Source organism: Amaranthus tricolor, chromosome 10 (genome assembly GCF_026212465.1).
Source record: "Amaranthus tricolor cultivar Red isolate AtriRed21 chromosome 10, ASM2621246v1, whole genome shotgun sequence".
Classification (NCBI taxonomy): Eukaryota; Viridiplantae; Streptophyta; class Magnoliopsida; order Caryophyllales; family Amaranthaceae; genus Amaranthus; species Amaranthus tricolor.
The window spans coordinates 7,036,081-7,058,620 of NC_080056.1; the positions used below are offsets into that span (position 1 = coordinate 7,036,081).

Here is a 22,540-nt window from a genome sequence, read left to right on the forward strand (position 1 = left end):
TTCAATCACACATTTAAATTATTTTCTCATTCCATTCACATAATTAAAAATTTTTTTATTCAATACGCATTCATTGTACTAAAAAATAAGAACTTCTCAAAGCTATCCTAATGCTAAGTATTTTGCACACCAAGTGATTAAAATTCAAAAAAAGCATGATGATTATTCCAATGTTGAGCAAAAAATACTCATGGAATGATATGTTGGGAAAACTCATCCCATGGGTGAAATTTTCACCCAACCCATTAAAAAGACTTTTCAATGAAATTTATATCTTATTTTTCGATTCATATAAATTAAATAAAAAATAATACCAAAATTCAAATTTTTTTTCTCCTTTACGAATAGACACTCATCTTGCATATATTTATCATGAATGGGATAGGAATGTTTTTCTAACCATAAGATAGTTCAAAAAAATTTATGAGATGAAAATTTTGGTGGGTATTATACCCCCACCATTAGGATCCGACGGGTCTCAAAAATTAAGACCCAAACCCTTATAAAAGGGGCGGGACTGGGGCGGGTCCTACAGGGTCCTGGACCCATGACCATCCCTACCCACCATTAGGGATGCACTCATACCCCTTAAAACTTAATTCCAACCCCAAATGATAGTAGTAATCTTTTTGTTCCATTAAAATTATATCATTTAACTTAGTTATATTAAAGTCTTTAAAATTAAATAATGTTTTTCAATGAAACAAAGAGAGTATTGTTTAACTCAAAACTATCTATTTTTTAAAGTCAAAAAACGCTAATCTACTTATAAACACATGTGCTTCGAGCCGAGCCATGCATGTTGGGCTAGGTCTTATAAATATGCAAGTGTGTAGACTAATAGAAAGAGCAAAGTATTAAAAATCATTCTATACTAGATTGGATTGTGGTTTTCCGAAAAAACTCTCATTCTTCAAAATTTTTTAATCAATTATTATTATATTCTCATATTTAACTAGCAATATTTGATCAATAAACCTCTCACATAATTTAATCAAACGTTGCAAGTTTTGAGAGTAGAACAAAATATATTATAACAAACTATCATACATCACATTGAATTCAATGTTCTTACTTGTAAAGTTGTAATAGATCTAGAGAGTTCATATAAGCAAACAAGTGAACACTTTGTACTTTGAGGATCATAGAAATTATTGAGGAGTAAGTTAGTCAAGTCACTAGATGAAATTTTGTTACAAAAAACCATTAGTTTGAGTGACTTATTATTATTATTATTATTATTATTATTATTATATTTAGTGTATCTTGCTCATAGGATGCGGTCAAAAAGTCTCTCGACTCAAGAAGGATCCTCAGAAAGAAGAAATCCTGCAATTACTCGCAAGCCTGCATCTTACAACACAAGTTTAGCCCTTAACAATAATTAACAAGGTGATTTAACAGTCTAACAAAAGCAGTTTGTTCTAAATGATATATTTTAAAAGTTAAAACAACAAGATATTTTTACTAATTAATTTACTGAACAATAGCATTATATGGTATAACCGCCCAATCATATATTTGTACTTTAATACTAAAATTGCTGAAAAATATTTCACCAAACAACCCTCAAGCTTAAAGAAGAAACTCCATCATATAATATGAAGTGCATTTTAGAGATCTTAGAAAATATAAATAAATTGATTAATTAAAGCAATAAGCAAAGTATAATTAATGAATAATGGGCATGGCCGATCTCAATCACGATCAAGAAGCAAATAATACATACAATGGTCATGCTTACTTTCATGTGCCACCGTCTTATTCCAGCTGCCTGTAATCAACTCATAATAATATTAATATTAATATTAATTAATTATAAGTCCTTTTAAAAACATATTTGCTTTGTTTTGAAATTCTTATTACATTTCACTTATTAATGCTTTATCTTTCAAACTTATTTTATATATTTTACGATTAGTGTAAAAAGAAATATAGTAAAATGAAATTTTATTTAAACTTTAAATCGTATAATCGCATATTTTTATAATATTAAATTTTTTAGAATTTTAAGTTATCTATAACTTAAATAAAAATAATCAAAATTACGCAATAAATTGCATAAAAATAAGATGTAACTAGTATAATAAAATGAGTATTTTTTAGTCAAATTTCAATAATAGAAGGCAAAAAGTTAAAAGGAAGAATAAGGAATAAAAAATGCAAGATCTAAGGCGTGAAGTATGGGAATTATGTCTGCTCGTCTTTGTCAACTTGGGACCATTATATCCTCAACCTTTTTCTTTTTTGATTAGTTATATCCTCAACCTCATTCTTTATCATTGTTTTTTATTTATTGTTTAATATTAGTAATAATTTCTGATTTAAATGCATTGTAACTATTATTTATATCAATAATATTCCTTTTATTTTTTATCAATTCAAAAATATTATTTTTACCTTTTGTGTATAAGAAAAAACATAACAAACTAAAATCTTATTTTACTCATATTGATGCATATTTTAGTAATATTACAATTTATATTTTTTATTTATGTGCAATAAAAAAATATTGAAAGTCAAAATAGTCTAGAATAACACAAAGTATCAAGTACATGGAAAGAGAATATTGTATTTGGCAAAATATTATTAGTTTTATAATCGACATATTTGACCAATCAGCTGTTTAAAAAGATATTCAGTAAAATAAAATACTACTTATCAATAACCCAACAAGCTAATAGCAAGGTAAAATTTACTAGAGCAGCTGTTTCCATTTTTATCTTCAACTTTTCAACTAGCAAAAAAATTCATTCACTAAACATTTTGACCAACCAACACGGCAAAAATCAAAAGCTAAAAAAACACTAATCAAAAAGCCGACACAATAGGCATTTACCAAACACGAATAACCACAAGAACTTTGACCAATTCATATATATTCCTTAATCGACTGCAAAAAACCTTCGGTATAACTTGCAACACATTCTTCATGGACCTTTGTTGGACTGGAACACTTGTGGATTACTGGATTTGGTAGCAACTGCAGAAACTAAGAAAAGATGGAAAAAATGTTCATATATAAAGTGTTTCATAAACTATTCTTTGACAAAAATGACGAATTACAGGCTTAAAACAGAAGTAATAGCGATGAACTAATGAACTAGAAGAAAAAATAACACCGAGGGTTAATAGAAATTGACGTTCTATCATGACAAGGAACCAGGAATGCTCGAATTTGAACGCCTGCACTCACACGTGCATATGCTTCTTGATCCCTCAACTATGCGTTGTGATCTTCGTATATGTAGTTTGATATTTACCAGCTTACCAGCAATCTGTGGCATGTTTCTAAAGTCAGCAGAGTTTCTAATGTCTAATAGACGATTTTGTAAGCGTGCTAGAGTTCAAAGTACAACACAAAGGGAACAGTCAGATTTGCATACCATTCTCCATGTTAAGTCCTCGGGACCCAAAGGCTGAGCTGGACTTGAATAAAGGAAATGCCTCGAGTACTGAAAATTTTGAACAATCACATTCATAAGAAAATCTGTAACACAATTTAGCTTCCAGAATGATAACAAATTGAACCGGAAGATCTTTACATCGAAACATGAAAAGATTTGGAAAACCATAAGAAAAAATTCACAAACCTTGGCCAAGAATTTTTGTTTATCTTTAATTTCTGAAGGACTAAAACCTTTAAGGTGTGATAAAAGCCAACTGGGTCTCGAGGCATCAGTTGATGAGACGAAAACAGCCATCTGCATGAACAGCAACAATGAAAATCTTAACACATTTGACAACTACAAGTGGCAGACTGACATAAACAACTTGGTAAAACATCAACGCCGAAAATCGTAATCCCAACAATACGCGGCCAGTTACATAAGCTAAAACAATAATCAACATAAGAGATCGTTAATAACAAAGATAATATGTGGCCATAGATAATACCAATTTACAAATAAGAAATCATTTAATCTTGCGATCCCTTTTGTTTTGTAGATAAAAACTATGGTGCTTATCTTGTAGTCTTTTAGCAACTTGTTTGTTGTAAAAATCTTGTTAGATAATTTAGTTAACTAATTCAATCCCATATGCCCTAATCATTTCCAAGCCTCAATAGGACTTTTGATTCATTTATTTCAAAGCTTCTTATACCTCAACTTTGTTGACCCGTTTCGGAACTCTTATCTATTAATCCTATATTATTTTCTAGAAAATCTACAACTCATTTCTACAAACTACTTTGCTTTGATCAAAGTAAATCTATCCATAAATAATCCATTTAAAAAAATAAGACTAAAGAAAAGAAACTTCAAAGTTTAGAAACGACAAGTAACTGGACAGCCGAGAAACAAAAGAATTAATGAGTTTTGTGGGTATCTAACCTAGTAAAAACCAACCAGCTCTCAGCTAATTTGGACAACGACTTAACTACACCCCCCCCCCCCCCCAATCCATCAAACTTCAGTCTACTATCGGCTTATTCCAATCATCACCCATTGAGGCTACTTTGATCTTACAGCACGGATTCAAAGGGAAAGAAAGGAAAATAAACAATCTTAGATCTTTCAAATAAACTTTGAATTTGCCACTTCTCTTTTATATCTCCCCCTTATCTCTCGAGGCTTGGTATATGAAAGCCGTACAAAGTTGTATCATTAGGCAGGCTATAGCAATTAAGCTATACAACAAAGCCTTGGATTAAAATAAAGGGTATGTAGGATGTAGCTATAACCGTTCATATTTCAATACAAAAGGAGGAAGACACTAGACACTGAGGTTAGTAGGAATAAAATAGAGATTACGAGGCGGAGGTATGTTGAAAGTTTTTGATAAAGCAGAAATGGTAATTGGCAGTTTAAGATGTTTAAAACCACTTAAGACGTGCTTCGAGAAAAAGAAAACATTAGAAGAGTCAAAGTTGAATATGAGCTCTTCCATTCTATATCTAGAATGCTGCTCTCTGCAAAATGCCTCATGTAATAAAAAACATTTTAACCTAAGCATATACATAAAACATATATCTATATAAAACATTTTAAGCTGAACAACCTGGTGCATATCGCGACATGAAACACTAATATATCTAGAAAATATCTTACAAGGCATCGTCGTGTTCATACCTTCTTGTAGTCAATGATTCCTTCAAATGGAAGCTCCAGTTCATCACTGACTATAACAGGGATGCAGCCACTGACTATAGCATCGAACAATCTAGCAGATGATGGAGTGTCACCAGCAGGGTTAAGGCAAAAGATAGACCTGACAGGGTGAAAAAAGACTATTCAGCTGCATCCAAAATGTTTCAATTGTTCACAGAAACAGAAGACAACAGGAAAATCAACAAAGCTTTGATGAATTATCTAGGTAAAGTTCATGTATCTCACTTGCGCATTCCATTTTGGGCTGCAACCTTGCCAGCCTCTCCCGCTGTTCCTTCCTCAATAGACACGCCTTCAGCACCAGACAACTCAGCAACAAGTTTTGATCGAATCTTTCCTCCCTGAGGAGAAGCGCAGCAGCTTAGCATACTGTGCAAGACATATCCAAGTTCCAGAAAAAAATTTTTTTCCTCGTTTAACTTAATTCCAACTCCCTATTGTTGGGATTAAGTTTTAGGCATTGTTGGATCGTTCTAAAACTTATTTCCAGCAATCCTCGTCAGGATTTTTACGTAATCAGATATTCACAAGAAACTTAAATACCAACTTTTCCATGATCCCAATTAAAATATACAAAAAGGTATTATAACAAAAAATATTGCTGGTATTTACGTATTGTGATTGTATTATAAATGTTTTTGAGCTTACTGTGGTTGACATATAGGCTGAGACAACCATGAAACAATCTGGATTGACCACAAAGGCCATTTTGCAACTGTTACCCTGCCGATCCGAGAATTTGCACTACGCATGATATTGATTAACAATACTAAAGTCTAATCTATGTACTACATCAATGTCATGAAAAATGCATAGTTACAAATTTTACAATATTTAAGTTCGTTTGACATGCATAAAAAATTGAATCTTGCCCAAATATTATAGGGAATATTCAACTTCACAAAGATCCTCTTTGAAAATCAACTAGATATTAAAGCGGGAACCAATGTAAGAAAAAGTATGAAAAATAGGAAATGAAAAAAAGTTCATACAACTTGATAAGAAAGTAAACATTCATTATTAAAACCCCAAAATGGAATAAGGATATGTCCATTTATTTAAACTCCCATAAAACAGCACAGACTAATTTGTTATGATTCCAAATGAAATAATGCTTTACTGTGGAAAGCTTCTTACAGCATTTCTTTTAAGCCTCCCACGAAAAAATAGCAAAGTGCTTCTCATGGACTCGTGTTCCCGTAGACAGTGAGCATCGCAAAAATCCAAATTTGGAACATATGGAAGAATCAGATCTTTCTCAAGATAAACCTGCCCAGGCTTATACCTGAACTCAAAACATAATCCACATCAGCTACAATAACAACTTAAGTGGGACTACAATCACAAGAACGACCACGTACCAGTTTCCTGTGGAGTCCATGTCAGGTAATAGCCAAATTGCAGTTTTTAGAAACCTACGAACTGTTTTAAATGACCAAGGATGGTGAACAGGAAGTATGTGGTCTCTTCCCCCAGAACGCTTCCATGCTGGCTGATCAGTCACCCACTTTAAAACTTCCTGCATCTCAGTACAACACACAATTATTTGACCAGCAGTGCAAGTGCATCAATAAATGTGAAGTTGGTGAGAAATGCAAGTGCATTATGAATCAAAAAAGTCCAAGCAAGATGGATGATCAAATTTAAGGGGGTTTGTTGGAATTGGAGATGATTTTTTAGTTATGGATGGATGAACAAATCACAGAAAGCAATTATTGGTGATCAAAATCATCACCAACGGTGATACTCTAGCTGATCGTCTAGAAAATTAACATGTGTTCCTAACCTTTAGGTACACTATAAAGGACAATTCCAGCACATACATTGGTTAGTCATACTAAGATGGGTGTGTTTGGGGTTTTGCACGTATCTCATATATCTTAAAGGATAAAACCTGGACGGAGGAAAAGGTTGTATTCTAAAAATACATGACAAGAACATCAACATGCCATAATCCAAATGTCAAGAGGCTCCCCCGCCTACAAACTTTGAGGGGTAGGATGTGAGCAACTATACCTATCATTGTTTTTACATAAAATATTTACCACTAACTCTCCTGAGAGACGGCTCGCATGATGCCCAACTCACAAAATTGATTACATAAAAAAAAAAGCTAATTAATTATATTTTAAACATCACTATGGCAGGGATTTAGGGTATACCAAGTAGGGGTTTGATATATATGAAATAGATATTTGGGGTATATTAAGTAGGAATTTTGATGTATACCAATAGGTATTTGGGGTTGTCAAGTAAGGGTTTGAGGTATATCAACTAGGGGTTTGAGGTATACTTAGCAAGGATTTGGGTCTACCAAGTAGGTATTTGGGGTTGTCAAATAGGTGTTTGAGGTATACCAAGTAGGTATTTGGGATATACCAATTAGATATTTAGAGTATACCCGGTAAGTGTTTTAGGTATGTCAAGTAAGGATTTGAGATATACCAAGTAGGTATTTGGGTATACCAAGCAGGTATTTGGAGTTGTCAAGTAGGTGTTTGAGGGTATATTAAGTATGGGTTTGTGTATGTAAAGTAGGTAATGAGGTAAGTCAAGTCGTTATTTGAGTTATGTCAAATAGGTGTTTTGAAGTATACCAAGTAGGTGTTGAGTTTTACAAGAATCATGTGATTAAAAACACCTACTTGATAACTTTAATATGCTAAAGACACCTACTTGACATACTGTGAACCCCTACTTCACGTATCCTAAATGTCGACTTGATGTCTTAAACCCTACCGAGTAAACGTACAATTACACTACATTTTCTGTTTTTTTTAATATAATGGGCTGGCCCAATTATAGACGATTTCTTTGAGACACCGTCTCTCACAACAATTTGTGAATATTTATATATATGTAAAAATAAAATATCGATTTTGAGTCTACAATAAAAAAATGTTGACTCACAATCAAAAATTAAGTAAAACTTAGTGGATCTGTAATAAAAATGATGGCATGGAATAGAAAAGGTCACAAAATTAAGAAAACGTGTCAAAACGATCGGGTTTATAATTCGATCGAGTTTAACCTAATTTTTTCCAATATTTTTAGGTAGTTATTTTCAGGTCACAAATTGAAATTTTCGGATTATGACCAATTGATTTCTAATCGGATTTTAGGTCAAAATTTGACATGTATATGCGCAACCTCAACTAATAATAGAGCTTTTTTACGTAACAAAGATGTTTGAATGACCATTGATAGCAAATATCTACGATTTCATATAAATAAAAATAAATGACAAAATTATGGAATTATGTGTACAAATAATTTCATGCAAGTGAAGCATTAATAAGAACCAAAATTAGACTAAGTGTACACTTTAGGCTTGAAAGTTTAAATTAAAGGCACACTAAAACAAATATAGGAAATCAAGAGCCTAACATCGAATCGTTCACTAAGATCTCAATCACCTCCAGATAAACATGAATTAGAAGTTTATTTGGAGGAGTGAAAACGGCTCCAAATTAAGAACTCGAATCCCATCGATACAATGATTGATTAAAAAACCTTACATACCAAGTGGTTTTCACTTTTCACTCTCTAATCAACTGTACCAGAGATCAGTAATTTGTCCGTAACATGTATTCAACAATTTTAAAGCAGCAAGCAAAGAAAGAAATGCATATATATATACACACACACACAACAAAAAACTACACCTCATAAGCTAGACAACAATATAAGGCTTTAGACTAGCTCAAGCAAAGAAAGAAATGCATAGAACAAGCAGAAATAAGTATCAGAGAAGCACTCACACCCTGTAAAGTGCCTTGCACTGTTGTTTTTCCATCAAGAAGTAGCTGATGGTAGTGAAGAATGGGATATAAAATAAATCAGCCTCGTCTTGCTTGTGAACCCGTATGACATTCTTTAACAGTCTTTCTGATTGTGGAGCAATGAGATCAGCCCAAATCCAATAGTCAATAGAATGCTGCAAAATGTCAGCTAGCTCAGTTATGAAGTCTATGATGGAATATCGTCTACACCACTACTTTCTGTAGCTCCCTACACATTTAAATTTTCAACATAACATTGCATGAAAAAAGATGTAACATCCCATTTGGTTGTTTGTATTAAATGGTGGGAATGGTGATGAAATTTCAGGCTAATTAAGCTAGAAAAAACAACTAGACAAAGGTTGACCATTTTTGTTCTACTCCAATCAAATTATTTTTTTTCCCAAAATTCATTCCCATTCATTACCAATTCACCACTTGAAAAGGTGATATCGGTAATGGGAAAAATAATAAACGAAAACATAAGTCCCGAGATTAAGAGTACCATTACCATGGGAATGACATCACATTTTGTCCAAAACTAAACTAAAATTTATTCCTATCGCCTATCATTCAGTACCAATAACCAAACACCCTGTACAGGTTTAGCGGTTTATAGTTGACTGGTCTTAATATTCATTTGCAAATCAATAAATCTTAACTATTAATCAAAAGTTCCTCAAATCCCTACTCTAATTGCTCAAAATTTCAGACCAACAATTTCCAATGCCAAACACATCAATGCTTAAACATATAGCAACAAGAGCAACCTAAGGAAACAGTAAACTTAAATCAAAAAAGACATTAAATGAAAGCCAAAAAAATATCAGACAATATACACACAAATAAAGCAAGAAATCACCTGTTCAATAAGGCGATGGACAGGGCTACCATTAGAGGTCAAATTAGAGGTATCCTTATAAGTATTACGAAACAACCACAACAAATCAAAAGTGAATTTCGACGGCATTTCATACACATAAACCCTAATCGGCAACGAAACAGCAGGATAAAATGAATCCTCCTCATAAACTCGCTCATCCTCTTTTTCCCAAATTGAATCATCCAGCTTTCTGATTGCTTCACCGTCGGTGCCATACACAGTATCATCTTTGGAATGAATTTTAGGGAGCTTGTTGATGAGGAAATCCTCTAGAGATGCAACAAACGAAAACTCGAAATTAGGGTTAGGATTTGGAATTGATAAGGAAGTATTGGGAGTAAGAAAAGAAGGTAAAGAAGAAGAAGAGAAAAAAAAGATGATGAACAAAAAAGTGATTAGTGAGAGAATGAAGATGATGATAACTGGGGAAGTGTAAAGTGATCTCTCCCGTGAAGATGAAGAAGAGTGCAGGTATTTTCCTGCCATTGTTGAGGTTAGAAGAGAGAAAGTGACCACAGTGAAGAGTGAGACTGGGAGTTCGAGGCTTTGAGATCAAGGAGGGGAATGAACTGCAAAAACTGTAGAAAAAGGAAAGCGGTATCAAGGAGGAAAACAAAAAGAGTTGCACAAAACAAAATGTGTCTCGATGAGACGGTTTCTAATCATACAATTTAATAATAAATTGTAAAATTTCACCCTTATTTTTATAGTGATTTGTCATATACAATAATCTTAATCAAAATTAAATTATCGGTAGTATATTACAATTAGATAAGCTCATTTAAATTTTCTTAAAATATTATATTTTTGAATTTAAAAACTACATAAGATTTCTAATTAAAATTTCTTAGAAAATATATATACATTTTTATGTTGAAGTATTTGCTAATTAATAAAGTATTTTTATTATAATTTTCTAAAATATTTCATCAAGAGATAAAAGATACATGATAATCGAAATTTATTTTGAGAATGACAAAGAATCATTATGATAACGTTGTTGAATAATTATCCATATTTGTTTTAAAAAGTTTGAGAACTTTATATAATACTTATATTAACAACCGAGTTTTTTTCATTAAAAAAACTATATTAACATGTAATTGCATCTTTATTTAACATTTGTATTTATATATACTTTTATTTTAACAACTTTGTGCATTGCACGAACGTCTATACTAGTTCATGAATAAAGCGTGTCTTACTACCATAATCGTCTCTAACTCCCATATAAGAATTTGTGAAACAAGAACTAGTGTTACTCGCTTACTCTATCCCATTCAATTACCATGAAAGAAATAATAGATTGTTTTTTAGAAAAATATAGATATTTGATAATAAATAAAAAGAAAAATAGAGTTATGTGGATAAAATTTAAAATAATTAAAATATATAGATAAGATTTAAAGAAAGTGGTAAGTCATTATTCAAAAATAGTTTTGATGTAAAATAAACCAAAGCAACAAAAGATATTAGAGTATATGATATATGCATAATTGGTCAGGTAACTCGTTGGTTGTAAGTATTGGTTGGTTTAAGCTAAGCAAATTGTTATGGAGATGTTTAGTAACAATTAGATGTAGGTGGTTGGTTAATTAATAAAGAGAGCTTAGGTTAAAAGTCTAACAAAAAATACTCATGGTGGGGTGTATGACAAATACTTATTAATTTTTGACTTTTGACTTGTTTAGTCGGCTGAGGGTTTTGCTTGTTTTCTTTAGCTATTAAGCTAGCTAGATATTCATTGTTGGTTGTTGTAACACTCTCAGAATAGGTTGGACTTTTGAAAACACCTTTAATGAAAAAAATGAGCCAAAACCTAGTCATGGGAGTGTTACCGCCACATCTATTTCTAATAAAATAAATGTAAGGCTTAACGACTAAGAAATAACTGAATAACTTTAAATCCAACAAAGGGTCTTACAACATAAGAAAAGACTGAAACGTAATTTGTGTCCATATAAAATTTAAACAACTAAAGATAAAATTTAAACTGAAATACGACTTCAATAAAAGCTATGTTTCTAGGTGACCCTCACTCCACGATTCCCACGCAACCAATAACCTGCAACATAAGAATGCAAGAAAAACAAGGGAAAAACTTCCAAAATCAGGAAATCAAGTAATTCCAACTCCATCCCGTAAAACGATTAAGTATGAAAATAGTTAAGAAAATAAAACATAATTTGAGTTGAAAATAATTTAAAAAAAATATATACATATAGCTGAGTTTAAAAGAAAAACAATTTGAGAAAACAATATATATAATATCACATAAACCAATATATTAATTTTATATTTAATAATGACAAACACATAATCAATTTTTTATTTGAGGGAACGAGAACGCCAGTAGGCCGAGGATTTACCCCCTATACCTACTTCATCAAGAGGTCGTTACCCCAAATAATTCAAGGCCAGCAGAGTAGTCTCAGGGAACCCTAGTGTGCACACCCCTTCTATTTGGATTACAACAAATAGAAGGAAGACCAAACATCGTATTAAGTATCAGAAATAATAATACCTGTCGGCAACTATACTAACCAAACAGGACAACCTGTTCATCACCCTTATACTTGGATCACAATAAATATAAGAGCTTCATTTCTCTCGTGTTACACTTTACGTGATTTAATATATTTTAATAATTAGTCGCGTGCACGCAAACATATAATCAAACATACATTATACATTTTATTTTATGATCATAGGTTTTCCCAAAAAAATATATCTCAAGAATATTCAATTGCAATATTAATATCATAATATTTTTCTCCCAAATTTAATCGCATTTAAAAACATCATTAAAATAATAATATAACTTTCATCAAAATAATAATATTATAAGTATTTCCCTTTCAAATTAAACCGTATCTAATTTTCTTATCAAAATAATAATATAAATTTTATCAAAATAGTAATTATAAATTCAAGTTTAACAAAAATAATAGTAGATATAATTTCAGAATATATAAAACATAATATCATAAAAAATAATGTCATATAAAATCATGCATTCTATTTAAACACGTTAATTATCACTTAGCACATAATACTAACGAGATAGTCCAAATTAGATGGACATAGAGAATTACCTTGTCACGCGATCCTAGACAACGTACGCTCCTAATAATCTCTGTCTACGAATCCGCTGTCTACACGAGAAAATAATATATCTCAATATAACATCCCGATCAACCCATCGAAAATAAATAAATTCAAAGACTCTTTTTTTTTTAATAAAAATTTATTCAAAAAGGTAGTTTCAAAATTTAGTTATAAATATTAAGAGTATTATAAATGACTTTTAAAAGAAAAGGATAAAAGTTAACATAATAAAATTAAAAGAAAAGAAAATAAATAATATTTTATAATAAGTATAATAAGGTTGAAGGAATAAATAAATAAAAAAGAAATAAAATGGGTAAAAACCCACTGTATCACGCAGAAAAAAAGAAGAGGGAGGGAAGAGGAGAGAGAAGGAGAAAAGGAGAAGGAAGAAGGAGAAGGTGCCGGCCGGCGGTGGCTCCGGTGGCCACCGTTGCACGCCTGTGGTATCCCGGTGACCGCCATATCGCCGGAAAACTAAGATCAGAAATATTTTATTTTATTTTTTATCAAATACAAAATGTGTAATTTGGATTGAAATTGGTAGAACAATATTATAAAGAGATGAGATTACATATCTTTAATATCAAAATCTTGTCTTTTCTTGATTAAATTTTAAGTAATTGGAGGATGGAAGAAGTAGTTTGTAGGAGAAAAAATGTAAGTAATAATGTTAATGAATTAAGGGTAATTGGTTTAATTTATAATAGGTAAATGAGGTTAGTTATAAAATTAAGAGGGAGAAGTGAGAACTTATTTGTTAATGGGGAATTATTTTTTTTTATTATTATTTTTAAATTTCTAAAATTTATTTATTATTATTATTTATTTATTTAAAAAAAAAACGGAAGTTACAGTTGTTTATTAGAAAAAAATGACCTAATAAGCCAAAAGTTATAATAAAAATAAGTAAATTGCCTTATCATTTTAGCTACAAAACAAAATACCAAATACTTTTTTCTAAAAAAATTTTTTGACCAACCTAAAAGCGTAACCAAAAATCGTTAAAGTCAGAAGTCAACCAAAACGTTAACCTGAAGCCATTTAGCAGACACTCCAAATAGCTATTTAATTTTGGCTTAATACACGAATAAAATCTAACATATTTTTGGTATTTAATAAGTCAAAAGTCAACCAAAAGTCACAACAAACTGCTCACATCAACTAATATAAGAACATGTTCTCTTCAACTTATGTTTTGAACTTATTACTTATTCTTATTGAAATCAGATCAGATCAGATCAAATCAAATCAGATTTATTCAGATCAGATCAGACCAGACCAAACCAGACCAGATCAGATTAGATTATTATTATTATTATTATTATTATTATTATTTGAAAAATTCAAATTTCATTTCACAAAAAACAAAGACAATACAATACAAGAAGAGGGGTTACTACTCCCGCCTTGTATATTGCATCAGTATGAAAGGGGCACCTATCTTCTAAAAAGGGTTGCGCCCCTCACTCTTCATATGCAAAGGGGGAGAGAAGCCCTCCAGGAAAGATAAATACAAGATAACTCAAGCTAGTAAATTAAGCTCCTAGCCAACTAAGGGAGGAGACCTCGTGGGGGTAGAGAGTTGAGATCCTCTGCTTGATTTCATGTTTGACTAGGTGTAGTACATGATGAACTGGTCGAACACAGTGATGTCATACTCCTTCATTACGGACTTTCCATATATGATAGCATAGGCTACATATGCATGAGATAAGAGCTTTCCTCTGGAGCCTAGTAGCCTTCCATCTTTTCTTTGCAATATCATTCAAAGATCTTGTCTGGATGTGGGTGCCTAGCCAGGTGTTAAGGCCATCAATACATTTAGAGCTAAATGTACACTTGAAGAATATATGCTCTACCGTTTTCGGTGAGGTCTCCACAAATGGAGCAAAGGTCATCACTTGCGGACCCTATTTGGAGGAGTCTGTGCTTGGTCTTAAGTTTGTCCTATATAGCAAGCTAGAGGACAAATCGGGCTTTGGGTGTAGAAGTCTTGTTCTAGACGAAGGAGCTCAATGGACCCTATTGTTATTATTATTATTATTATTATTATTATTATTATTATTATTATTATTGATGTGTTATAATGATAATAATAATAGTATAGTAATTACTTAATTAACCAAATTATTTAATTAATTATTTAATTAAATAATAATAATAATAATAATAATAATAATAAAAATAATAAAATTATTAATTAGTTTAATTTAATTAATAATTAACTAACATTAATATTAATTAATCACTTAATTACTTAACTAAAAAATAGTTATATATACATAAATAATAATTATAATAATAATAATATTACTTAATTAATTAAATAATAATAAAAAGGAACAAATAAATTATAATTCTAATAATAATAAAAATAATAATACAATTAATTAATTAATTAATTAAAATATAATAATATATAATTAATTAGTTTTTTAATTAAACAACAACAACAATTATTATTATTATTATTATAGTAATAATAATATATAATTAATTCAGATCAAATAAAACCAGACCAGAACAGATCAGACCGGACTAGACCAGTTCAGATCAGATCAGATTAGAAACATTCAGATCATATCTGACTGAATCAGACCAGATCAAACTAGATTAGATCAGACCTTAGTAAATTCAGATCAAAAGAAGAGAACATACAAGTCTAAAATAAACTTAATTTTCACTGCATTCATTTGCACCATTCCTTAATATTTCATTCATAAGTTCACACTTTTTATTACTCTCACTTCCACTCAACTTAAATTTAGGCTTAGTGTTGTATACTAAGTCCATACAAAAACTAACTTCATCATCTATGCTTACAACGATTTTTCTCTTCTATAACAATAACTTTTCTTTTCTTTTTTTTCTATAAATATTCTTTTGTATTCCTGAAATAGCCACTTTATATTCATGTCAAAGTTCCATATTTCTTTGTCATTTGCTAAATTAAATTAAAAAAAATTACCTACAATAATCAACCTTTTCATAATTTTCCTATAATAATATCACATATTGATTAACCATGAATAATCTCAACTTTATGAGATATTTTGCTAGAGTAAACTCGGACAACCGGATAACCTGCTATAATAGGTAATTTACCAAAAAAGTAAACTAAAAATCAATACAAAGTTTGAGAATAATTTTGAAAATTTCCAAAAAAAATTCTACAAATATTTTAACATTTTTTTAAAATTTTTTTAGCAAATGACAAAGAAATATGGTAATCAATAGGTGGAATTATTGTAGAAAAATTATAAAAAGATTGGATTATTCTAGATAATTTTTTCTTAAAAAAATGACAATTAAGATTAAAAGACTGATCAACGCTTCAGATTACATAGTTGTAGTAGCTGGCTCCAAAAGCCAACCACAATAAAACCCCCATCCAAGATTGCTGGAACCCAATCTACTTGCCGAGGAGGAGGAGCGGCCAGAAAAAAAAAAAAAAAAAAAAAAAAAAAAAAAAAAAAAAAACTAAAAAAAAACTTGTCAATTGCCATAGATTATATCATCATATTTATAAACTTGTTCCTATTGTCTCAAACACTGTCCATACATCAATCACCAATAAAGAACACTAGACAACATCAATCACATACATGTAAACCTCAAAGGGAGATGAGGTCGTCTTTTGCGGACTGCGGTTTAGTTGGCTCAATGCCAACCTCCGAAGTGGTGCCGGATTTCTTGCCAAAGATCATCTCGTCAAGATCATCCATCATATTATCGTGTTGTCCTCCATGAGAATTGCCTCGGGATCCTGCTGGTTTCCTTACAAGTGCATCTTCTTTCCCAGCACGTGGTGATTCCTCGGGCTCAACAGCAATGGGAATCATGGCTGGCTCAGGAGCTGGTGGGACAGAAGGGGGCTTCTTCATATCATCATATTTGTCGAGAACTTTCTGTATCTCGTCATTTACATTTAAGGCCTCAAAAAGAAGGGCCTCGTTATCACCAGCAGTCTCAACAATTCTCTGAACAGTGGACTGGGATTGACGACATTGATGTACCAGAGTAGTAGTAAGATCATCCTGCCAAAAGAAAGAAATATATCTGTAATGTAGAAAATCACCATAGAAATGAACTGAAGGACAAATTTGTGAGTTGTCACATAATCACAGAAGCAATAGAAAGAGACGCATAAACTATCTTTGGATTAAACAGGCAGCTCATTATGCTCAACTTTTATGCATATAAAGAAGAATTCCATTCCGAACTCAGATTAATGTAAAGAAATGGAATGCAATCATATGTGTCAGCGTTACGTTAGAAAGTATGAGCAGTTACTGCATCATTTCCTTTCACAAATTTGAAGAGCTTTAGCTAGTCTGAGAGGGGACTATAAATGGGCCATATAGAGCAAACATCTGTTAAAATACTGCTTTTCAATTTAATTAAGCGCATGGAAGTTTGTTACAAATGCATAGCCAGAGAATGGATAAATGGTGATTCAACTCCCAAACCTAAAGCATTGTTACCCATAATGGAATTCAGTTCGGTACTGGGGACATGAATAGAAACGGGAAGCGCAACCTATAGTGCCTAGGCAACAATTTGCTACGGGATACATTAAGTATAGAAAACAATCAAGGAAACATTATTTTGATTGGGTTGTACTTTGGTCACTCCACTGTGCTGAACTTCTTGATTGCAAACGTTAGGTCATACTTTGGGGTCATTGTTTCTATTGGATATGTTTAATTGTGAAGATTACTATGTAGTTAATGTGAACGGTATTTGGATATTATAATGCACTCAGTTATCAGAGTATGAGTATAATCCTCAAATGCTAATCAGGAAGCTCAAACCTGTAGGACAGCACAGTGTTGCTGAATTCTGAGTCTAACAATTCAATCAAGCACTGTTAAATAATCTTGGGGAGCTCGACCAACTACACGTAATTATTAATAGCTACCTAATCTTTACTGCTGAATAATGTGCATGACAATTTGAAAATGGCATAATACCCAGCAAGGATGCAAATAAATTTATTAATTTAATAAACTGAAATGAGTAACAATCATTTAGCATAATGACATGAAGTGGCCTATAACATTATATACACTCTATGCACATAGCATTTGTCAAGCCAACCATGCTTCTAATCCATGAGATAGAGCGACACATGCACCAAGTACTCTTATCCAGATAAACACTGTCTCAAATAAACCTGTAGGACAGAATAGTGTTGCTTAATACTGAGTCTTAACTATTTGAGCAAGTTCTGGTAAATAATCTTGGGGAGCTCCACCAATTACACAAATAGCCACCTATTCTCTACTGCTGAGTAATTTGCATGACATGGAAAAATACCCAGCAAGGTTGCAAGCGAATATGTGAATTTAATAAATTAAAATGAGCAAGTAAACAATCATATAGCATGAGTAAATCACATGAAGTGGCTTACACTATAAACTATACAAATAGCATTTCAAAGCCAGTCATGCTTCTAAAACATGAACCAGAGTCACACATGTACTAAAGTACTCTTAGTTAGAATAAACACCATCTCAAATAAACATCTAATATGCAAAAATCATGACCTTTTCAAGGACAATAACAGCAGAAATAAAAATGTTTTTATACCTGCAGCACATCTTGTTGTGGGGAAGATGACAGAACAGTTGAAAGAAGTTCAATAGTATTGCGTGCCACATTAAATGCTTCTTTAGTACCTTCAGCAGAAAACCTTTGTACAGGAATGTCACGCTGTTCAAGACTCGCATTCAATTCTGCTTCAGATACAGAGCGTGGAGGGGTAAATATGGGTGCCAAACTCTCATCATCACGTCCAGGAAACCTAATGCCTCTTGACCTCAAGCTCTTTTCAAGGAAAGAATGACATGTTAGAAAGCACAAGAGGAAGGAACCAACTAATATTATTTGATCATTTAATTATCTCGTTTTTGGGTATGTTTTAGCTACATTCTGCAGGCAGAATGCAAAAAATATGTGTACTCTCCTTGTCAAGCTAACGGCTGGAATGAGATTCTTTTACTAAAAAAAAAAGAGATCAGGAAAAACAATCATTAACAATGAAATGAAGAACTCTACCAAGGACCAATCAATAAAGTAATAGGATTGTGCAAAAATTTAGAAATACAGAGAGCATAGATTCTAACTGTATGACAGCCAGAACATAGAGCATTGGAAAAAAAATTACAAATTACAAAGATGTAGATGAGTAATTTCCGAAAACGATAAGTTCATAAGTTTAAATTGTAATGTTTGAGTCTGACATACAAGAGAACAGCAAGACATAATAAAGCAAAACATAACTCTTGACTCTTGCGACTCAATTTTCACAGCCCGAAGAAAGGAAATATAAAAGATACAACATCTAATACCAAAAGTTGCCAGCTTTCCATTGATTAATACAAAAAACAAATGGACCTGGTCATAATTAATCTTTTCAATAGTTTATATTTCTGAATTGAACTTTCATTGACTTCATTTTTAAGAATGAAACAAAAAACCTTTCAATAATTAGCTTAAAACTCCATATCTACGAAGAAATTCATTTTCAAAAAAATTATGATTACGGAATATTTGAAACATATGAGTGTATGTGAAAGAAATCAATAAAAGATGTACGTAAGAAAAATTAATATAATAATTGGGACTAAATTGTTGGATCTGATTGTTAGATTGTGGAAGATTGTAGAATCAAGTTATAATTCTACCTCTCAAAATTTTATTCCAATTAAAATCTAAGATTCTACCAACATTATTCTAACAAGTACTACGCTCCGAATCGTTTGCTTTTTTTGAAACGTAGAATCGTGAGATTATGTTAACCCAAATGAAATTTGATGCGATGCGAGAAACGGAACGAAACAAAGAAATATTAATATAGAGATTCTGAAACGTTAGGAAATGTAGGTACAATTTAGAGCTTATATTATATTTTGTTACAACTTAACATAAAAAAATAAAAAAAATATATAAAGAAATTTTTTTAAAAAAAAAAGAAAAGAAAGAAAGACTTTGCTAGTAGAAATGAAAATGGGCTAAAAACAAATTGGCCCATTTAAAATCACCTCTATTAATGATCATAACACGTCTTGTATGAGACTGTCTCATCCATATAATTAATTCATTTTTTTGATTGATCCCTTTAAGATCGTATGTGATCTAAGTGATCACTTTACGACTCTACTAAGGTTGTAAGTCATCACTTTAAGGTTATAAGTGACCGCTTTGAGATTGTAAATGTACATTCAGCACAATAGAGATGGTTTCACCGTGAGCCTATCTCATTTGAGAATTTGTCCTAATAATAAGCCCACTATTGTAAAGTCTATGGATCACTCATAAAAGAAAAAGGAACCAAAAAAGAGAAGGCAACCCTAAAAAATCAGATGAAGGAAGAGAAAAGGAGCAGCAACCCCTAAAAATTCCAATGGAGGAAGAGATGAGCAAAAGCAAGAGAAAAGGAGCGGCAACCCTAAAAAATCTGACATTGAACATTGATACTAACTTCTAAAACGTTGCTGAAAACCAGATCACCCCACCGGCGATTCAAGTCGCATTTCCAAACGGCTCTGGTATGGATTTTTCCAGTATAAGTAGCAATTTTTGGGGCTATTTTGCTACATTAAAAACCTTTGGAGTCAATTTGCACATTGGTATAAACCTTTTGGGGCTAAATTGCTATATTTACCCTAGCCTTCTAATGTAATAAGCCGTTCATCCTGACACTTTACCGCCCAGCCCGACCCTAACCCATTCCAACCCTATTAACATCCGACTACGGGCCAACTTGTTAGTGACATGCAGTGCCATCTGACCAACCCCTCTCCTCCCAGGCCCTAGAACAAGCCTATCAAAAAGGTTGCTACTACATATTTTTTAAGGAAGAATTTTATACTTGATTATGAACAGTAGGTAGCATATTGATGTCAATTACAATCACCTGGGAATTTCTTGAATCCTTTTCCAGTCATGTTTTCGTCTTGGTCAAGAACTCACTAACTAAACACTGGTAAACTGTAAGACATTCAATTTCAGTAATTGTTCACTACAAAGTCTAGAATTATGATCCATACGTTGAAACGACTCTCAATTATCAGAAAGCAGAATACAGACACATAAAATTTCAAAATCTGCATATAAACATTGATATACCTTGTATGTTTCTTCGAAAACAGGCAAGTATCTAAGCTCGTTTGAGGATTCACCCCATGATTCAATCAACATAAGTGCCTTATTCCTGTTCATAACAACAGTTTGCGGGTCATCAATCAACTTGACCATCTCATCGAGAACCCTCTCAGATGCAACGTCAGAAAACGCCTTCTCACAGTTCTTCACAATCGTTTCAAGCAACAGCAAAGCCAAGTACTGCACCCTGGGAATCTTCAACATAATCCGCTTCTTAATCCCCCGAATCAACTCAACACTATTTATCCTCTCATGATTAACCATGTCACATATCTCTAAATTGGTAGCCCAATCCGGTTCATCAAGGGTCTCAGCAGTCGCCTCCTCAACAATTTTATCTGTCTGATTCGGCCCCTGGAAGAACTCCTTCATTTTGAAACTCATCGAACTCACACCCTCGCTCATTTTCTTGCCAACTTCCGACCCACTTATCCTTAATCGCTCACCCAAGGAAGTCACCTTATCCATCAAGTTATCACTCATCTTTAAACCCCTTAATTCAACACCAACTCGCAAAACTAGCCAAAACAATAAACCACCACTTGTTTTCCAAGCAGCAGCTAGCAAAACCGCAAATCACGCCTATATTGCGCAAAACAATTACAAACACATAGAAACTCAGGATGTATTTCAATTGAATTCAACGCAAAACAATTCTGAATCAACAAAAATTCTAAGAGAAATAAATTGAAACTATGAACAAAGATTAATGAACGAGGGTTTTCAATTCCGTCCAAACCAAAACTGTTTTTTTTTTTTTTTTTGAAGTGAACTAAAACTAAATTATTTAAATTACAAAATGCTACCAAATTCTAATATTATACTTTAAATGATACAAAAACCTAACAAAGTTGAAAAAACTAGAAATCAAAAATCAAATATTTAACCAAAAAGCATATGATCGAAATAATGAGATTAGGTACAAACTACAAACAGCCAAAGAAAAAATCAACCAACACGCAAAAGATTAATGGAATAAAAAAGACTAGATGATTAGGTGCTTGAACACCGACAAAAATTAGTAAAATTGAAAAAGATTAAGGAGGTGAAATTGAAGACTAGAAATTGACTAACAGATCAAATTAAGTTTAAGTAAAAATACATCGTTAATTTGCAGAAAATAGTACAGTACCTTGAAATTGATGGTGAAGAGAGAAGAACAGGAGGTCCGCGATTTCGGAGGAGAAAATATTCCGCGAATTTGAAGGAGACGATGACTTGGGATGAAATGGAAGGTTCCTCCGACGACTTACTTTAGATATTAGACTTCGAATTATTTTTCACTCAACCAAAAGAATATTATAATTTATAAGCATGGATCCATGGTGCCAAAAACTTGAATTTTTGGAATAATTATGTGCATTAATTTTTATTATGAGAAATAATATAACTTTTTCTTGTTATTTTATAATAATATCAATTTTTGATTAATCATGAATAATAATTTCTTCGTTCTGAAATATTCGTTACATTACATTTTTTAC

The 22,540-nt window shown here is 31.9% G+C and overlaps 2 protein-coding genes across 2 annotated transcripts; both read right to left on the bottom strand.

The window, feature by feature from the left end:
- Positions 1-3,003: 3,003 nt before the first annotated feature.
- On the bottom strand, positions 3,004-10,415 carry LOC130825631 (probable arabinosyltransferase ARAD1). Its single transcript, XM_057690951.1, has 9 exons — positions 9,756-10,415; positions 8,875-9,048; positions 6,473-6,630; positions 6,249-6,396; positions 5,337-5,452; positions 5,073-5,211; positions 3,594-3,704; positions 3,387-3,455; positions 3,004-3,278 (listed from the first exon to the last, which is right to left on the bottom strand). The coding sequence occupies exons 1-9, from the start codon at positions 10,260-10,262 to the stop codon at positions 3,150-3,152; spliced, it is 1,551 nt and encodes a 516-aa protein (XP_057546934.1). The 5' UTR covers positions 10,263-10,415; the 3' UTR covers positions 3,004-3,149.
- A 5,776-nt stretch (positions 10,416-16,191) lies between these two features.
- LOC130825635 (TOM1-like protein 1) lies at positions 16,192-22,338 on the bottom strand. The gene is made up of 4 exons (XM_057690956.1): positions 22,189-22,338; positions 21,021-21,638; positions 18,480-18,716; positions 16,192-16,924 (listed from the first exon to the last, which is right to left on the bottom strand). The coding sequence occupies exons 2-4, from the start codon at positions 21,537-21,539 to the stop codon at positions 16,502-16,504; spliced, it is 1,179 nt and encodes a 392-aa protein (XP_057546939.1). The 5' UTR covers positions 21,540-21,638; positions 22,189-22,338; the 3' UTR covers positions 16,192-16,501.
- Between the last annotated feature and the right edge of the window lie 202 nt (positions 22,339-22,540).

Coding starts and splice junctions, on each gene's coding strand:
- LOC130825635 (XM_057690956.1), bottom strand. CDS start 21,539: ATGAGTGATAACTTGATGGATAAGGTGACTTCCTTGGGTGAGCGATTA. Junction 18,717..21,020: donor TTTTCGAAGAAACATACAAG/GTATATCAATGT, acceptor TTCCTTGAAAAG/AGCTTGAGGTCAAGAGGCAT. Junction 16,925..18,479: donor CACAACAAGATGTGCTGCAG/GTATAAAAACAT, acceptor TTCTTTTGGCAG/GATGATCTTACTACTACTCT.
- LOC130825631 (XM_057690951.1), bottom strand. CDS start 10,262: ATGGCAGGAAAATACCTGCACTCTTCTTCATCTTCACGGGAGAGATCA. Junction 9,049..9,755: donor TCCATCGCCTTATTGAACAG/GTGATTTCTTGC, acceptor GACATTTTGCAG/CATTCTATTGACTATTGGAT. Junction 5,453..6,248: donor GGAGGCTTAAAAGAAATGCT/GTAAGAAGCTTT, acceptor GCTTCTCCTCAG/GGAGGAAAGATTCGATCAAA.